Here is a 20,443-nt window from a genome sequence, read left to right as displayed (position 1 = left end):
ATATATGGAGTACTACTCCATCAATTTACATTTTTCATTCATTTGTAGTAATATATATTAGTATATACCTTTGTTATAATTCATCTTTTCATTCTTTTATGTGAAATACAAGTGATTTTTTTTACTACAACTGTACATTTTCGTCAAAACATATTATTATTGTTTGTCATTATCATCGAAAAAAATCCAAGATAATAAAATTCTAAAAGGCGAGAAGATCAGGTAACCTAGATTTTTTTTAGTTTGAATCTCGATAAAATTATAGTAAAAGGCAATAAAATGAGGTAATCAAGTATTTTCGAAATGGAACATGAATTACACAAAATTATGCAAAAAAAAAACTATTTTATACACAAAATATTTAAAAGTAGGATTTTCGGAGATTTTTTTTAATTCTGTTTTATATATAAATATAATTTAATTATTATATAATAATTCAACATATACCTAATTTTCGGTATACACCAAGGATTCGGCATACGGCGGTATATCGTTGGAAAAATTGATACCGTTACCGTGCCAAACTCTTTCGGTACGGTATCATACCGTACCAAATATTGCAATATACCGAAACACCGGTGTTTTCGATATTTTTCGGTACGATAAGTGCGGTATTTCGGTATTTTTTTCCACCCCTAACTGAAGATAAAAGGAGATGGCGCAACTAATAGTCGCTAAGAAGTGGGCGCTAGCACAGGAGTTAGCAACAATTGTACAACCCAAGTCATTCCGATCTACCTCCATTTGAGATTATGTGTGAATTCATACTTTTTATGATGAATGAATTTATGGTCAATTTCAACAAGATATAATTGAAGAAATTTCCGGGCTCCTAACAACTGAAGTTTGTTTTGTTAAGTAATATTATGAGTTTAAATTATGCTATTTTTTGTTTTCTAATTAATACGGTAATTTTTTATATTTAATTTGATATACTTTTCTATTTTTATGACCTTTTAAATATAGCATTTCGAAATATTCAGTTGTGATTAAAATAAGGTTGCTCATTTTATGGAATCTCTGAACCTCTGGAAAATACTATCATCATACCTCTTTGTTTTCTCAATTGTTATGAAGCCTTTATGAGCAAGAACTGTCGTGTAAACCAAAAACATTAATATGATCGTATGTTATAATGCAAGAAAATGGATGCAACAATTGTAGAAATGAAAGCTCAATTACTAGTACTAAAAAATAATTGTTGCACACTCTCTATTCGGCCCACGAGTTAATAGGTTTAGACTCATGTTTGGAGTCATATCAGGAGGGCCAAAACGATTCTTCAGTATCCAATATCCACCAAGAAAGTTGATCATGTTGGAGCAAATCTGCATGGAATTTGTTATAGAAAGTTCAAGGAGAAAATTACTCCTGGAAGTATCAGCTCGGTCATAACTTTCCAAATCAACGAAAAACTCTATGGTTAAGGGCATCTGGTCCTGCCCTTGGACAAAGGGCTGCTCTCTCCATGATGGCAGACTAACGATTGATTTCTAGAAAATCATGAACAAAAAGGATAATTAGATAACCAAATATCTCGATGGTTATACAGTTCTTCACCTGTATTGTTTTCATCTTGTATCGTATGGATGATCGGAGAAAGAGTCCAAGGGGAGGGCATGAGAGAGTGGTTGTTACTGGTCCGGTCCATCATCATGCGGTACTAGTCTGGTCCATCAACATGCGGTCTTACCATTGGAAGTGGATCTATGCGGGTGGCCGTATATTCACGACCATGTTTGCGTGTCACTTTCGTTGTACCTATCATATTTTTGTTTTGAACACATGCTTCACAAGTTAACTTCATTTCTTCATTGCCAATTGGTGTCCGTGCAGGCTTCTGTACCCGCTTTTTAGCATGTACTTCTGTTTATTCATTTGATGCACGTGCAGGCTTCTGTGGCCTCAATCCAACACGTACTGCCAAACGATGGTTGACTGTAACCAAAGATTTCACATTCCCGCCCAAATATATTGCACGTGCAGGCTTCTGTACCCATATTTCATACTCTTACACCTTAGGCCCATGTGACCTTGGGAAGTAATGGTATTTTGCAAATATACAGTATAGTATATCCTGATTGAAGTGGTGAATTTCATCTTGACACGTGATTTTATAAAGCGATGGTTTAAGGGTTGAATTAGAAAATATTAAATTAAAAAGAAATAAAATAATAAGAGAGAATAATATTTTTTTGCCAAAAATCAAAATGTGTTGCTTAGGGTTTAGGGTTTATGGCAGAGACATGCTAATAATAAATATTTCCTCCATCCCTAGTTGAATGTCTCATATCTAATCGACACAAGTTTCAGGAAATTGTTTGACTTCATAGGAAAAGTGGGTTGACATTTATATATTGGTTTATAATAAAATGTTAGAAGAATGAGTTAGTGGAATGTAGGACTCAAAACCAAATATAATAAAAATGAATAATTAGATATTTAATGATGAAAAGACGGAAAATGAAATATGAGATATTAAATGGCAAACTGAGGAAGTACTCATTACTCATCTTAGAACGGAGGGAGTAACTTTAGTTGAATATATATGTGTGTGGTATTAAAAATATATTCCTTTTATATGTTGATAAAAGTCTCATTCTATTATTTTTGTTTATATGTTAATGGAAGCCGCATCACACATTAATATGAATAGAAAATAGGTCTCGCATTCTATTAAGTTATTCCACCTACATTTTGTTATAAAATTAAAATATAAGAGTGAGATTCATTATTCATTGATTTTTCTGCGTAGAAAAGTAAATGAGACTCTTATTATTGGACTGATAGAGTTATTAATTGCTCTTGTGTGTTTTTAAATTACAATGAAATCACTATTATGTAGTATTAATTTATAAATTTGTAGTGAATATAGTGGTGTCTAAGTTTCATTTACACAAGTATGGGGGGTATGATTTGTGAATGTAAAGAAGTCATATTCTAAAAGTAGTTGGTGCTCTAATAAGCGTATATGTTATGAAATCAATTTTCTCGATTATGAGTTTTATATATTTTGATTTATAATCTTTTAAAAAATATCGCGTTATACTATTAAACAAATGGATAAACTCTATCAAAATAACAATTTTTGCCTAAAATATTTGAATACCCTAAGAGAAAAGGAGAAATATTTTAAAAGTAAAACCAAAAGTTTAAAAATAATTATATATATGGACATAAAACAGAATCCAAAAAACTAAAAATAATGATAAATCGAGTTAACTAATACAAATTCAAATTAGTTCAAAAAAAATGTAAAAGGAGTGGAATACTAATGTTTCCTATTTGGAGTTGGATTAGGGTTCACATCATATATTATTAATTACTATAAATAAAAGCTTCAAACCACAAAATCTCCAAAAACGTATTGATTAGTTGCAACGGCTAGCATGGAGGGTCACACGAATTTCAGCGCAACAAGAAAGACAGGGCATCTCCAAATCAAATTCAACCTTTCCTTCCACAAAGAATACACCAACTAACTACCTCATACGAGAGGCTACTTTTGGTTTAGCCACGCTGCAAGCCCTGCCCAAGTACGTCGAATGAGGAGATACAAGTCCTTCAAGAGTGAGATGCAATGCTGAGGAAGAAGGGAGTTGTTGTTCGCATGTGTATGCATCCTCGAATGGCTGCGGAAGAGTCATTATTGTCCTATTTGGCGCTACCACCAATACTCAATAGTTATACCCTATGATCTCCAATTTAGTTTATCTCCACTTAATTCTCTATGATGTATGTTTGTATCATACGCAACTAACAATGGCGAAAAAGTGGCGCTAGCACGGGAGTTACCAATAATAGTCATACTTTTATGAGGAATGATTTATGGTCAACTTCAACAAGATATAATTGAATAAATTCAAGCTCCTAACAATTTAAGTTTGTTTTGTTATAATTTTATGAGTTCAAATTATGTTATTTTTGGTTTTTTAATTAATACATTAAATTTCTATATTTAGTTTAATATACTTTTCTATTTTTATAACCTTCTAAATCTAGAATTAAGCATGAGAAAATATCTAGATACTTGAATAGAATTAACTAGAGAAAGAAATCTCTAGAATATAGATATTATCTAAAAATGCCTATAAATATAGAAGAATTTACCATTTTGCACAAGTTGAGAAAGTTTGAAAATAAAGTGTTCGTCACATCACCAACACTTTCTATGTCATTTCCTATATATTCCACCTATTTTCTTCTCAAATATTTCCTCGAAACTAAATTACTCCTCCAACATATACTATCTCCTAATATTCAGTTGTGATTCTCGACTTCTGAAAATTACTATGTCACCATACCCCTCCGTTTGCTCAACCGTATGAAGCCTTCATGAGCAAGAACTATAGAAAATGAAAGCTCAGTTGCCACAAGTCTAAGTAAAAAATAATTGCTGCACACTCTCTATTCCACTCTCTATTCTGCCAACAAGTAAATTGATTTAGACTCGTGTTTGGAGTCATACCAAAACGATTCTTCAGTATCTGTATCATCTTTAACGATGGATTATATTTTAATGAAATTAAACGATTTTAATATAAAGCTATATATCTAAACACAAATTATTGTCAATTAAAAAATGTGCCACATGTCTTATTTTGGTCTCCTTGAATTTTTATTATAAATCATCATATAGTACTATTTATGTGAACTTCATTTCAATTTTTTTAAAATGACATAACATAACGACGTTATTACCTGGTACATAAACAAAGACATCGTTTACAGAGAGTTACATTAACATATAAGGAAAGAGTCTTAAAGTTCCGAGATAAGTACTTATCTTTTTTATGAAACGGATTTGTTTATGATTTAAGTACTACTATTTTTTGTCATATCCATTGTTCTTTTTTTATGATAAGATGAGACTTAAAAATGTAGTACCCCTACTTTATGTTTTCTTCTTCCTTTTTTATGTTGTGGAATTTTGGTACCCCTATTAAAATTGTTTTGATTGCTACTATATAAGTTACATTCACTATATCAATTTTATTTTGTTTATGAAAAAAATTATTGAAAACTCCAAAGCTTATGTATTTGTATTGAAAATAAAGTTTCAATAAAAACCAAAAAATACCAACTTTATTTATCACCGACATCGAGTATGCATAAGATATGATTTCGAATTCTCGTTAGTTTTTGTTTGCTTTTATCCCTTTTTAGCTAGCAACTTGTCATGTGAAATATCAAGGCTCTTGTAAGTTGTAAACTACTTTTAATATCCCACATCACATAATGGAATTGGAAATCATTTTTATAACATCCCTCCTCACACAATGGAAATTTATTGTTGCAATAAATGTGTGTATAGTCAAAATGCAACAGTTTCATTTAGCCCATAGATTGACTTGATTTAGCAATCAGTGTGAAAGCAATGTAAGATTGGAACAATAGATGTTGATAAAATAAAGTAGACAAGTTCATAAATCCAACTCTCATTCAAGAGGAAAAGCCCTCAAATGGAGTGGCACAAACACAAACCAACATAATACTTGTATAAACCAACATCAAAAGATGAATTCAGAAGTAACATATGATATAGTTCTAGTTAGCATAAATCATCATAGTAATACTAGTGATAATAATAGATATATAGTCTATGATGGTAGACTTGGTAGTAGTAGTAGTAGTAAAAGTGTGTGAAATTTCAAGGGCATTTTGGTCCTCCTTGCTGGGTCTTCCAGTTGTTGTAGCAAGGGCAAACAGCTTTGTTCCCATAATACCCCGGTGGCACACACAGACACTTTTTGCAGCACTTTTGGCAGAAGAACATGCACGGTTTGTGATACTGTGTCCTACTGCACCGCCTCGTGCAATGGGATGGGCATTCTGGTCATTTCACATTATGTTAGTCCATTTCAACAATGGTCAAATGCACCAGATCTATATTCTAAAGTAGGAAGAGACATTCCATTTTTTATACCAAGTAGAATAAATATTTGTAATAAAAAAATTCAGGACATTCCCAGATTCAGACAAAATTGCAGTAAAAAATGGAAGAATTGAACACTCACGGAAGCTCTTGAGGCTGCCAGGGCCATATCCACTCTGTAATCCACCAAAAAAAAAAGAGGAAAGAAATGAAAAATTAGCACATTTATGCAGAAGTGGAGGAGTATAGATTTAGAAAAGAAAAAAGTTAGGATAAAAAGGAATCCAACCTTGCTCAACTGACCCTCAAATTGAGAGGCCATGACCTGTGATGCAAAAAAGGAGGATGAGAAATTAGTATGAATTACAAACAAAATGACATTAATTGATCTGAAAAAGAGACACAGTAGTCACAGGAATTTGCAGCATTGTGATGGCGAGGAGAATGAGAAGGAGAAAGGCGAAGTACTTGGCCATGTTTTGAGTGAGGCAGAGAGAGAGCAAAAGAGCAAAATGGGTTGTTGTGAGAATACCAAAGAAGGGATTTGTGGGGGCTATAAATAGATGGTTGGGCGAGGGTGAGGTTATCACTTCTCCCCTATTTTTTGTAGGAGTATGAAAAACTTAGTGGAGTAATTTGTGAGTTCGAGTCAATACTTGAATTCAACTATGGTCTATGAATGAGATAAATTTAGATCTTCACGATTTAATGACTGAAAATTATTCTTATGTTCACACAAAAACACTTATCATTTGAATATGTACACTCGAAATTCATGCATTGAAGATAGACAATTATGATCTTGTTTGAATCTCACAAAATTACTTCTAATGTGATCATTGTAAGAAATCATTTAAATTAAAAGATTTAAAGTTTGAGATATTTACTAATCAGGCACATGCCTTGAACAGTTTCATAGTTTCATCTCTCTCTGCAAAAGGCCCCATTTTCTCTATATTAATTTGTGGTTACGGTTTAGATCTGTACTGTATGTACACAAGAGCATAAGTTTTTGCAGGTTGGTTGATGGATAATTGATTGACTATTTATAGCAACATACAACAATAATTGCTATATATACAATTGGTTCATATATATTCAATCACTTCTTATTACTATGTATTACTCGAATATTTATTTTGTCTATGCGAATTCACTGACTTTTCTATAAAATGTAAGTAGTTTATTTCTAGTATTACACATTGTCTATTTATAACTACGATGATTTATTAAATTCATTGCATGTAATATAATCAATTAAGTAAAATGGTTTGAAATAATTCAATGCGTTCAAATTACCTCAATCAAAGTCGTACAATTCCAAAAATGGTTTGAAATTATTCAACGCATTCATATTACACAATCAGAGTCGATTGGCTTCTTGCCTGCTTTTCATGAAAATCTAACTAAGGCCATCCACAACGCTGTTCCTATACCGTTCCTATACCATTCCTTAAATCACTATTTGAGGGTCTCACTGTACTTTTTTACTTCATTCCTTAACTAAGGAACGGAACCTGCAACCCTCCGTTCCTTAAATTACTATTCATTCAATTTCATTTTTTTTATTTCCAACCCAATTGAATTTAAATAAACACACTTTATTAAAAAATAAACACACTTTATTAAAAAACACACAACATTAAAAAAAATTTAAACTTTTAGAAAAATAAAAAGCACACAATTAAAATCCTAAAAAAAAATAAAAAAGCACACAATTAAAATCCAAAAAAAATAAAAGTACACAATTTTAATAATTTCATCAACCAAAATTTGCCCAAATGTGCTCAATTAGATCCTGTTGGAGTTGGGTGTGGGCACTAGAGTCGCGTGTCCTTGCACGAATAGATAACCGTTCTTGTATAGACGGATGCACTCCACTTCGAGGCGGACTACTTGCGGTTGAGCTTCCGGGGGATTCGTCGTCGAACCAATTTTCCGCCTCGGGTCCTTCGTCTTGGACAATCATGTCGTGCAAGATTATGCACGTATACATGATGTCGACCATGTTTTCCATGAACCACGTACGAGCCTAGGCTTTGATGATGTTGAAGCGCGCTTGGAGAACCCCGAACGCCCTCTCCACATCCTTGCGAGCAGCCTCCTGCTTCTGCGCAAAAAAAGCCTGCTTTGGGTTCGCAGACCCACTGCACGTCTTCACGAAGGTAGGCCACTTCGGGTAGATGCCATCGGCGAGGTAGTACCCCATTTTATAAAGCCGGTTGTTGGCGACGAAGTTGATGGCCGGCGCTTTACCATCCAAAACTTCGGTCAAGAGGTCGGACTGGTGGAGCACGTTTACGTCGTTGTTCGACCCAGGGACCCCGAAGTACGCGTGCCAGATCCAAAGGCGGTAGTCGGCAATGGCCTCAGGTATAACGGTTGGGTGGGTGCCTTTGTGGCCGCTCGTGTAGGACCCCTTCCACGCCACCGGGCAATTCTTCCATTGCCAGTGCATGCAATCGACGCTGCCGAGCATCCCGGGGAATCCGTGCACTGTTTCGTGAAGGTCGAGCAGGAACTGACAATCGGTCGTGCTTGGCCTCCGGAGAAATTCATCGGTGAAGGCTGCGCGGACGCCTTTGCAGAATTTGAGCAAGCACATTCGCCCAGTGCTGTCTCCGATGTGGAGGTATTCGTCGAACATGTCGGCCGTTTGTCCAGTCGCAAGCTGGCGGATTGCTGCAGTACATTTCTGCAGCGTCGTGTGGCTGGGACGGTCGACCGCGTCGTACCCTTCCTGGAAGAACTCTTCCCGGGCTGCCAAAGTATTCGCGATGTGGAGAAATAAAGGTTTCCCCATGCGGAAACGGCGACGGAAGTACGTATCTCCCCAAACCGGGTTATCGCAGAAGTAGTCGCGTACTAACCTTGCAGCGGCTTCCTCCCGGTTACGATGGATGTACGTACGGGAGCGTCGTTGGGGCGGCGCGGCTTCTTCGGCCTCCCGTCGTCGATCTTCTTCAAGTGATTGTTGCAATATTTGACGCATTTGTTCAAAAGGATCCATTAGTTTGATTAAATTTGGGAGAAGGAAAGCAGAGTTGATTTGAGATGAAAATTGGGGTGGAAATAGAGAGGAATAGATGTGTGTTTGTGATTGAAATGAGTATGAAATAAGAGTATTTATAGAGTAAATAAATTAATAAAAAAAATACAAAACGGATATAAAAAAACGGTCACATTACCGTTGCAATTTTTTTTTTTATTAAATTCGATTTTTTTTTAAAAAAAATTAAATTACTGCGTCATCGGGACGAAGCCCACTCGCGGGGCAGCGAGTGGGCTTCACGCGTCGAATGGGAGGCCGCCACGTCGCCTCGGCGCGTGGCGGAACGTTTCGTTCCGCGTTCCTCCGGAACGGAACGTGGCACGGCATGGGCACGGAATGGCGACGGAACGAAACCTACAACGCGTGCCGCCGCGGAACCGTTCCGCCGGAACGGCATAGGAACCGCAACGGCACAGCGTTGCGGGTGCCCTAAGTAAATTCGCTAACTCATTTAATTTATTCAAATAAATAATTTCGTGAATATGAAAAGAAATGTTTTTTGTATTAAAAGTTAATCCATTCGACAAATCTCAATAAACTTTTCACGCTCAATACTCCCACCATGCATGTATGATGTATCATTAATGTAATTATTAATTAACTAAAGTGATAATTAAGTTCTAAACAGGACTCCTAAACTACAGCCGCTCACCTACCGACATTAATTTACGTCCCTCACACATAGAATCATTAATACTACAAGTATTATTTAATTTGGCACATAAACACGTACGACTCGTACAATTAAATGCAACAAAGAATATGAATTCTGATTTAAACAAGATTGTTTATGTATATACTAGCTTCCACATGACTATACAAATCATGAACTAGCGAGTAAAGTATCATACTTTTCGATTACTTTCTGGTCACCTTCTAAGTTTGTTCAACTCGTTACATAGTTCTTAATTCCAATAAAAACAATAAGTACGGGCACCACCCCTAATTAATCCACGAACTAAGTTTTCAAAGAATGAGTTTTTGAAATATTATTTTCAAAGCTACCAAAATATACTTAATTACTATTTAAAGAATGAATTTTTGAAATTTTATATATGGACTAAAGAAATCAACTTATATTGATTGGGCCAAGTAACACTGTGATTCATACATCACATATGATCACTGAAATTAAATAGTAACACATATATGAAAAAACGAAATATGTGAAGCCTATTTAGCTTGGGATTTTCCAGTATGCTTTGCATGATGGGTGGGTAGATTTTTTGGCATGATTATTTTTGTGGGTAATTCTTTTTATAGCTCTCGATTTACTTACTTTGCATCCCCCTTTTCTCACATGATGACGGCTATAGTGATCAAAATATGGAGCTTTATTTTGCTTTTGTCACTATCTTTTTACTATAAACTCAGCCCATTAGAACTTTTTATCGAACTTTGACAGTTGCAAACACTGCGTATATAATCAATGAAATAAATACTTACAAAATACTAACATAGAAGTAATAGATATAAATATCGTATTATTAGAAAGAAGAGATGAAAAGGATTAAATTGCATGTGAGGTGAGGCGTTAGTTAGAGCATCTCCAATGGTCGGCGTCACCACCGGAGCGCCGATTTTTCGCCCACGCCGGTTTGACGCCGAACCATTGGAACCGGCGTGGGCGAAATCGGCGTCAAAATCGGCGTCGCCATGCCGATTCCCGCGCTGACGCCGGTTCCCACGCCGATCCTCACGGGCGCCATTGTGGCTCCCGGATCGGCGCCAAACCGGCGTCGGATTTAAATATTTTTTTTTTTTTCGCAAAACACATTATATACGCGCGTTGAACCTCATTTTCATTCGCACCACTTGTTTTAACGAGTACTCTCTCTCTACCTTACTTTCTGTACAAGATCAATAACGAGCAATGGAGAACAACTACGAAGGTACTCCAGTTAATCCCGGGGGATGGTCTCAGACTCCCCCGGCTCCCGGTGTAGGGTCTCAGACGCCCCCGACTCCCGGGGCAGGGTCCCATACTTCCCCGGCTCCTGGGGGAGGTGGTTGGCCTCCAATGAGCGGGTACTACAACGTGTACCCGTGGCAGCAGATGATTCCGGGGTGGGCACCCGGCATGCAGCCCCCTATGCAGATGATGCCGGGGTGGGCACCCGGCATGCAGCCACCGGCGCAGCAGATGATGCCACCGGCGCAACATATGATTCCACAGTCGCAGGCGACGCACGGGGGGGACAACGCCTATCGGCCGACTTTTGATTTTTCCACCGGTTCTTCGCACACATCGACCCCAACGGATGCACAGTATTCGGAGACCTTCTCCTTAGCGGACTTGGGTTTTGATATTAACGACGTTTCTGAAACTCTCATTCAAAGCCAGGGAGTAGGGCGGGGTAAGAAGAAGGGCAAGGCGAAGAAGGTCGGCGAGTCGTCGCAGCCCCGCGCCGAAATCCGGGGCCGGAGGAAGTGGACGGACGCGGAGAACGTTGCGGTTGCCAAGGCGTGGGTGAGTGTTTGCGACGATCCTCTCGTTTCAAACAACCAGAGGATCGTCAACTTGTGGGCGAAGATAGCTGCAGCCTACAGGGCATTTTGCCCTGAAGGGAGACCGTGCACCGGGGAGGAGGTCCGGAAGTGCTGGGACCGAATCAGGGCTGGCGTCTCTCGATTTTCGGGTTTGTACGCCAACGCCCTCCGCATGCAGACCAGTGGCCAAACAGAGGAAGACTGCAGGAGGATTGCGGAAAGAGCCTACCCCGATCCGGATAAGAAGTACTATGAGTTCACCTACTGGAACTGCTACGTTGTGCTCAACGAGTCGGAGAAATTCCGGGCAGGCGTCGACGCTGGCTGGCCGAAGAGGCAGAGACTGAACTATACCGGAGATTATAGCGGCAGCAGCGGTGGTTCGTCAGACCTCCCCGAGACGGCCCAGGAGGTCCCGACTCCTCGGTCGTTCGGTCGCCGACCTCGCCCGGTTGGGCAAAGGCGGGCGCAGCAGGTTGCGAGGGGGGGCACACCGAGTTCCCAGGATGTCCATTCGGCATCCCCCCTCGGCAGGTCTACCGAGGAGCTCAAATTCTTCGCGCGCCAACAAACGCGCGCTCAAATGGTGAAGACCTTAGCCGACTTCCAAGCGGCGGTGGACCCCGAGGTGAAGGATTTTCTTCGCGTATTGCTCCAGAGCCAGCGTGAAGAACTGGAGGCGATGAGGAGGGACACCGGCGGGAATAGCCGCGGCGTAGGTGGCGACGGAGGCGGCGGCGACGGCAGTGAAGAAGCGTTGGGCGACGACGGAGACGAGGACGGCGGCGATGAGTGATTTTGTTTTACTTTTTTAAATTAATGTACTTTTTACTTTTTGTAATTTTTTTAAATTGTTGTACTTTTTTTTAAAAGTAATGTACTTTTTAAATTTTAATATTATTATTCGAATTTTCCGTATTTGTCTCGTAAATTAAATTATGTATGTTGATACAATTGTAAATTAAATTATATAATTGTTATTAGTGATGTGGATAGGTAGTGTGAAGGCTATTTGATGGCTATTTGATGTCCAGTTGATGTGGCAAGCTGATGTGGCAGGAGAATTGTAGTGCTGATGATGTGGCAGTGTGAAGGCTATTTGACGGCTATTTGACGTCCGCCAGCATTGGAGATGCTCTTAGAGCATCTCCAATAAGCACGGACGTCAAATAGCCTTACACTGCCACATCATCAGCACTACAATTCTCCTGCCACATCAGCTTGACACATCAACTGGACATCAAATAGCCCTCGCATAGCCTTCACACTACCTATCCACATCACTACTAACAATTATATAATTTAATTTACACTTGTATCAACATACGGAATTTAATTTACGAGACAAATACGGAAAATTCGAATAATAATATTAAAATTTAAAAAGTACATTACTTTTAAAAAAAAGTACAATAATATAAAAAAATTACAAAAATTAAAAAGTACATTAATTTAAAAAAGTAAAACAAAATCACTCATCGCCGCCGTCCTCGTCTCCGTCGTCGCTCAGCGCTTCTTCACCGTCGTCGCCCAGCTCCGTACATTAATTTAAAAAAGTAAAAAAAAAAAATAAATTTAAATCCGACGCCGGTTTGGCGCCGATCCGGGACGCACAATGGCGCCCGTGAGGGTCGGCGTCGGAACCGGCGTCAGCGCGGGAATCGGCATGGCGACGCCGATTTCGCCCACGCCGGTTCATATGGTTCGGCGTCAAACCGGCGTGGGTGAAAAATCGGCGTCGCGGTGGTGACGCCGGTTATTGGAGATGCTCTTAGGGAAGTTGGGGTTGTGGGACCAATTGAATAATAAATTGAAAGTGAGAATTGTGAAAATAAGAAAAAAAGTAAAATATAAATGGATAGAGAGAGAGAGAGGATAGTGCAATGCATGTGGTGGGCACATGGGAGAGAAGTGGTTTGGACAATATAGCCTCGTGCCCTTCGCTGTAAAACATAACAACAAATCCAATTCCCATCATTGCATGTTCATTTCCTCAAATTGCCTGTCCGATCTAGTACTTCACAACTTGTTTAATTTTATAAATATTTTTGTATTTTAATTTTTGAGGATAATTGATATTTATATCTTAAAATTAATTTGGTCAAATTTAATTAGTCTTACTACTCCATAATGTAAGAAATCGAAATATTACATCAAAAGTTTCAATTTTCCTTCTTCATATACACAATGTCATCTTTTGGTATTATTCATATACACATGTCACTATAAATATTATTAAAAGATGATATTGAGAAAAATTAAAACTTCGTCATTTTGATATTTCGATTTCTAATTTTATGGAACTGGTCAGAATTTGAACAAACATTATAATTTAAATCGCTATTAACCCTATTTTAAAAGATTGTTTTTTATATAGAATTCTTAATGTAATTGTTCTCATGTCCAAACTCCAAACCAATTAATGATTGTTTTCATTTTGTCCGTCGAAGACTATAACTCATTGAGAAATAGATAAAATTATAAAGGTGAAAACATGGACTATGTTTGGTACCTTTAACTAGATATAACAAATATAATAAACGGTGACATTAATCAAAATACGAACTACTAATATATATTGATTAAGACTAGCTGTTAATTATACTCCTATTTGTTATTCAATAACTATGATTAACAATCTAACAAAAATACGCGAAGTGTTTGATAGTAAGGTGTTACGTAACTTTTATTGATCTTCTTAAAAATTTGAATTATTTATCTCCCTTTTGATATGATTATTTAATTTTTTTATTAGTTAACCTAAATTAACGATTGCATTTACGTTAATCGTAGGGTTTGATTAATTTACTGATCAATTCAACTTGTAACCTAAGCTATATTAATGTTATTGAGTAATTAGTTGAGGGCCCCGACCGATTAAAGTGAAAATTAATTAGTTAATGATCTACTAATTAAGCTAAGTTAAGATTCACTAATTAATTTAGATAAATTATAAATGATGAATTAGTTAATAATCAAATAGTAAGGAGTATTCATGCAATCAAATACGTTTCAAAGTCAAGCCAATAAGGAACACCCTCCCTCTCCGGAAATGACCAACCAAATAACTTTCGAAAACCAACCAAATAACTTTCGAAAACCATGTAGGTTTGAAAATTACTCCATCCACTACTTATCAGAACGTTCATGCATTCTATTTGTAGCATCATTCATCTACCGACATCAAGACTTCGGCCACATTCCAAGTTGATCTGTTATGGAATCTTAAATCAAGAACGAGAATTATATCAAACACGCTAAAAAATTGGTGAGCCTAGAGTCAAAGGCCTTATCCACGCTTAATTTATTTAGTTGTATCACTATAGATGGCCTGGTCCAAGAAATGAATTTTTTTACACAAAAATTTAATCAATTTTAGGGACTACTACTATAAATACAAAACACTATTTAAAAATCAAATTGACCATCTAGTTTGGGTCAAACTAAAGGGTTGATAACGAAACTGGCCTTTATTTAGAATGGGCCTTGACTGCAAATAACCATAGCCATCAATATAGAATTCTCAATCAAGCATTTAAAATTTAAGTTATGAAAAAATTATTGTAAATTTTGAAACACATAAAACTTTATTATGATTGTACCTGCAATCACGGTTGATATTTCCTGGAAAATCTTCTTTAGTCCTTTTCATTTTCAGAATGGGCCTTCACGTAATTATATTTCTTATTTTACTTTAGGAAATGGTATGGGCCCATTTACATGATAGTAATAGGGTCCAAAGATAATTGTCCAAACTTTCTTCAAGCCCTAGCTTTATTAGTATTGTTATTATTTTCACTACTATTATTATTTTTTATTTCTAAAAAGAAACAAATAATCAGGTTTCTCAACTTATTCTATTTAAGTATAATAATCCAGTTTTGTATACTTATTCGATCTATTTGTGTAAAATTTGTTTGTGCTTTGATTTACGTTTAGAATTATATTTTCATACTGCGTCACATTTCAGGGTTAATTTTCACACATTATTTGAAGAATAATGTAAGAATCTTATAAAAATGAATAGCTTGTCTTAAACAAACATAAGAACGTTTTATTTCCATTAACGGCACATTAGGCACGAAGAAAAAGAGTACAAACAAACAATCCCACACATTTATACTTGTTTTTATTTTGTTTATTATCATTTACTTTAGATTTGCCTTTAGAAGATATGAACGTTGTGTTAATTTGGCTTTTCAAGACACCAAGGGAAAGTCTCTAATTGTATCCATACAAATCTAACCATCATAATCTCTTCAAAACAAAAATCAGGGTATTAACTCTTGTTTTCTTTTACAAATTAAAACAATATTTTGTACTACTACTACTACGGTAGTATTTTTCGAGAATTTACTAACAAGTACTTGTATAACGATGAGGTAATTTCTAGTCCATATAATTTTATGTTATACTCCTTCCATTCAAGATTAAATGTCCCATATTTGACTGAACAAGTTTTAAGAAATTGTTTGACTTTATAAAATAAAATGTGTACAAAAAATTAGTAGAATGTGAAACCTACGTTTATATTATTAATAATCTTATAGTAATAAAATGTGAGTGGAATGAATTGGTGGAATGTAGGTCCACTTATTAAATATAGTAAAAGTGAAATACGATATTTATTGGCGGGCAGCCGGAAAAAGAAAAGTAGTACATTTAGTGACATCAGAGGGAGTATTAAATCTTTAATCTGCAAAAGTAAATTAGACTGGAGCACAAATGAGTTTCGCGGAATGAGCTAATTTTCACTATTTTTTATTGGAAACTAAAATCCGCCCAACAATATAATGAGTGTTATTAAATTTTAAGATTTTTACATAATTCATGTTTTGCATATTAATTTTAAATTTGGGAAATTATCAAAAATTTAACTAATTGTGTTTCTGATTTACATTCTTGTAAGATAAGTGTATTATAGTGCAAATTCCTAGACCAATATATTAAATCTACAAATATACAAATTCAAAATTGCATAGTACTACCTCTTTCCCATAATAAGTGTCACATTTTACCATTTCAGTCCTTCCCACAATAAGGGGTTGTTCGGTTTGCAAGATTGTATCTAAGATTAAATTTGTTGTGTGTTTGGTTCATTAGATTCAACCCCACAATTCAATTCTAAATGGATAATCATGGGATAGTTAGTCATAACTAACCCCCTATGACTAAAATAATCTCACAACTTAATCCTAGATTATATCTTTGTATTATTTTATCTTGCAAATCGAACACCACCTAAGAGTCACATTTCACTTTTACCATAAATGTAAGTAGACCTCACATTCTACCAACCAATTCTACTCACATTTTATTATAGAACTAATATATATATAAGTGGGACTTATAGTCCACTAACTTATTCAACCCATTTTTCTTTACATTTCTTAAAATTCGTACCCGCACTAAATGTGACACTTAATGTGAGACGGAAGTAGTACAAGTACTCTATTAAACTATACATGCGAAACTATATTATCTTTAAATTTAAAATTTGAACTACCTCATATCTTTTGATCCGGAAGGCGATTAGACATACTATTTGCTATACTATATAGACGAAACATGAGTATTTCTCACATGAATTATTCTCTCAATTTTCTAGGTTTTGACCTTGAGTTGAAATCAAATCACCATAGTGTAGCATCACTACCCCAAATAGGAAACTCACTTAACTTTTGTGGTAACGAGTCAACTTGAGTTGTTGGCGCAGTAAAATGCGTGGACGCAAAAAAAGGCTTTTTTTGATACACTATCAATCACAAATTATTAAGATCATGAAATCCGACCATTAATACATTTTAAAAAGTCTAATCAACCATGCTTAGTGATGTTGATACCCGACATTATTTCAAGAATGTTACTGTTAATTACAATAATTACGTTACCGTAGCCCCACTTTTGATCTTATAGGCCTAATCATATTGAAAAATTAAAAGATTGTTGGCCAATCACAGATTAATATTCATTAGATGACAAATCGTACTTCACATCACAATTTATTATGATTAATTACTTTAGGTAAGATGAGTTTAACCAAAGACGGTTGTTGCCAAATTGCAAGATGTCGTGTATTGGTTTATCTCAAAAAAATATTTAAGAAAATATGTAGAATGTTGATTGGTTCCAAGTTTTTAATTATTTGTGGGGTTGTATGTTTAATATAATATGCCGATAAGGCTAAGTTCAATGTTCTATTTTTATCATTCCACATAAATCTCCAAATTTAATAAACAAAAAATATTGTAAAAACACATAAAACTTAGTGATGGTTTTGCCTATATTTTAATCAAAACGTGATCAACTCCTTTAATATTTATGTTACCTTAATTGACAATTACTACAATTTTGTTTTTTTTTGTTTGTATTTTTTCATATATGAATAGTGTTTTAACCCTTTTTACTGCTGATCAGGAGACGGTGACAAAGAAATCTTATCCGTACATTAATTAACAAATAGTCAATCTTTGAACAGGTTAAATTAAATATGTAGGGTCGTTAGGTTTTCTATTATTCAAATTTTCACATAATTTTTTGAATAAGTATTAAGAGTACTTAAAAATTTTAAAATTGCATAATTCTTTTTTATTATACCCTTCTAAAATGAAAATGACGTTTAATGCCAAACAAAAGTAATAATTAATGTAAAATAAAATATTGTACTACAAAGTTTGCTTGAATTATAAACAGTAGAATAATATGATTGATTAAATAAAAACTTGAAAATTACGCTGTCAGTTAGGGGAAATAGACAGGCATGTGGGAAGTTATGGGTTAAGTAGTGGGCTTTTTCTGTATTTGGTTGGTAATCCATTCTATAATGGTGGGCCCTATTTTTCCTTTTTCATTATTTGTTTCTATTAGGCCCATACCCACCTCATTTTCCTAACTACGTAGCATAATTTTATTTTTTTAAGCTTCCCAACTATTTTACTTTTTTTGCACTGCTATAACTCAACACGATTTTATTTTTGGCGAAGCAGGTGAAAAGTGTAAAACGCTTTCTCTTCACGCCTTAAAATCACAAGATTCTAGGCCATTTTCCATTTATTTAAATAATTTAAATTAAAATTATTATTGAGCTGTAATTAATAATTAGGAAATAGGAATATAATAAAACAGAAACAAAAATGCCCCCATGAGCTATAGGGGCAATTTGTAGTATTTTCATAGATTGTACATTGACAATATCACACTAATTGAAATGCAATTTATTTAGGAGTACTAAAAATTTTCGCATTATTAAAATAAAGTACTAGCATTCAATTCTATTCCATAATCATTAACGTAAACAGTAAATTTTGGTGGTGTAAACTATTTATAACCATGCATAATACGAAATTAATTAAAAAAATGGTAGTACAAATATTCACGAAAAACCACACACGACAGTGGGAAAATTATTGGGTGATTTCACAAATTGATAGCGATTGAGTGAATGGACATTCACGGTCAAAAAGCTGTTTAAAATGATGCAAAAACCTTAACCATGACGTAATTTTTACTGCAGTTTAATACATCAAATTAAAATAGAAAAAAACAATCTCAAAATATGGTATTCAAACTATGAATAGAGTGGGCGTGAACAGTCATAGTAATATTTTTGGCACTTACATCTAAATTTCTGCTTCAATATTCAATGCACAATATTTATTTTATGTTGTCTTTTCTTTGGGTTTTTGACTTATGAAATTACGACTTTGAATATTTTTCTGGATGCAGATTTCATTCAGAGACGACCGCATGGTTTCAATCCGAGTTTCTATGAAATAAAAATATTTGTGTCAGATTTTTTTACCAAAATGTGGAGTAATAGTTACTAAATCTTTAATTTGAAATTTTGAACATATAATTTCAGGAATAGTTTTTTATTCATTTTGGGTATATTCAAAATTCAAAGGTGGTAAATTGGTCTAGCTACTTGCGGATTTGAGGATATGGTTGATGAAAATTTGAACAAAAAATGATGTGAATTTCTGTACACACAATACTACTGTAATGATAATATTTCTCAAAATAAAGTGGGGAGGTGGGGAAGTTGGTGTTTTGCAGAGTAAATTTGAGTACTCCACTACTAAATTTGGACTTTATTTTTCAGATCTACCTATCTAAGCCATCAATTAATTTACTGACAATTGCTAGATTACTGCCATGATAAAAATTCAAATGTTTCATGTAATAATACTAACATTTTTTCTAGGATAATTTTGTGAACGTTTTCGTTTTAAATAAATTATTGAGGTTTAATTAAATACACACCTATCGAAGAAAATCTTGAGACTCTGAGGTGCATGATTGCTTAGCTGATCTCATCAATTGTACCATTTCGAGCATTTTCTTACACCCCTAACATCCTATTATATGACTCCTTCTTATTTCATTTTAGAGGGACTAATTCACATTACAATTTTATTCTGATACACGATTTGTACTTCCTCTATTCCAAAGAAGGTGACATCTTTTTTGGATGGTACTATCATTTTATATTATTTAATTTTGTATGTAGAATAATAAAAGTAAAGTTAGAAAATAAAATAAAATAAAGGAAATGCGTTTTTCTTTTTGTAGTAATAGATTATATTTGATGGGATAAATCAAAAAGAAAAATGAAACACCTCCAATGGAATAGAGGGAGGGAGTATTGACTATATATGAGTAATAGAGCTTTTACACAGATGCTCAATTTTATAAAAAAAGTTGTCTACAACTATCTTTAATCCCAATACGAAAACTCACACCCAAAAAGTATGAATACACTATTGATGAGTACGTGATCAAGTAATATTACTTTCGACATGTATTTTTAGAGAAAAACTTACTCAAAAAAGCTACTATATATGATTTAGGGATTTAAATACTACATTGACCACGCCATTCCTATTGCTGATAGTGAGGTAGTGAGGTTAAATAAAGCTCGATTTACTTTTATTACTAAATAGAGAAATCATAATTATGGATAATGATTTAACTACTTTAACATTTATCTACATAAAATTAAAGAATATTTAATGATCTTAGATTTA

General features: G+C 34.9%; 1 protein-coding gene across 1 annotated transcript; it reads right to left on the bottom strand.

The window, feature by feature from the left end:
* Positions 1-5,400: 5,400 nt before the first annotated feature.
* On the bottom strand, positions 5,401-6,440 carry LOC121767317 (gibberellin-regulated protein 6-like). The gene is made up of 4 exons (XM_042163560.1): positions 6,289-6,440; positions 6,165-6,200; positions 6,018-6,051; positions 5,401-5,832 (listed from the first exon to the last, which is right to left on the bottom strand). Exons 1-4 carry the CDS (start codon positions 6,349-6,351, stop codon positions 5,651-5,653), a joined length of 315 nt encoding a protein of 104 aa, XP_042019494.1. The 5' UTR covers positions 6,352-6,440; the 3' UTR covers positions 5,401-5,650.
* Positions 6,441-20,443: the final 14,003 nt, after the last annotated feature.

Source organism: Salvia splendens, chromosome 15 (genome assembly GCF_004379255.2).
Source record: "Salvia splendens isolate huo1 chromosome 15, SspV2, whole genome shotgun sequence".
NCBI lineage: Eukaryota > Viridiplantae > Streptophyta > Magnoliopsida > Lamiales > Lamiaceae > Salvia > Salvia splendens.
The sequence above is the reverse complement of the archived record's forward strand: the minus strand, read 5'-3'. Positions and strand labels throughout refer to the sequence as shown.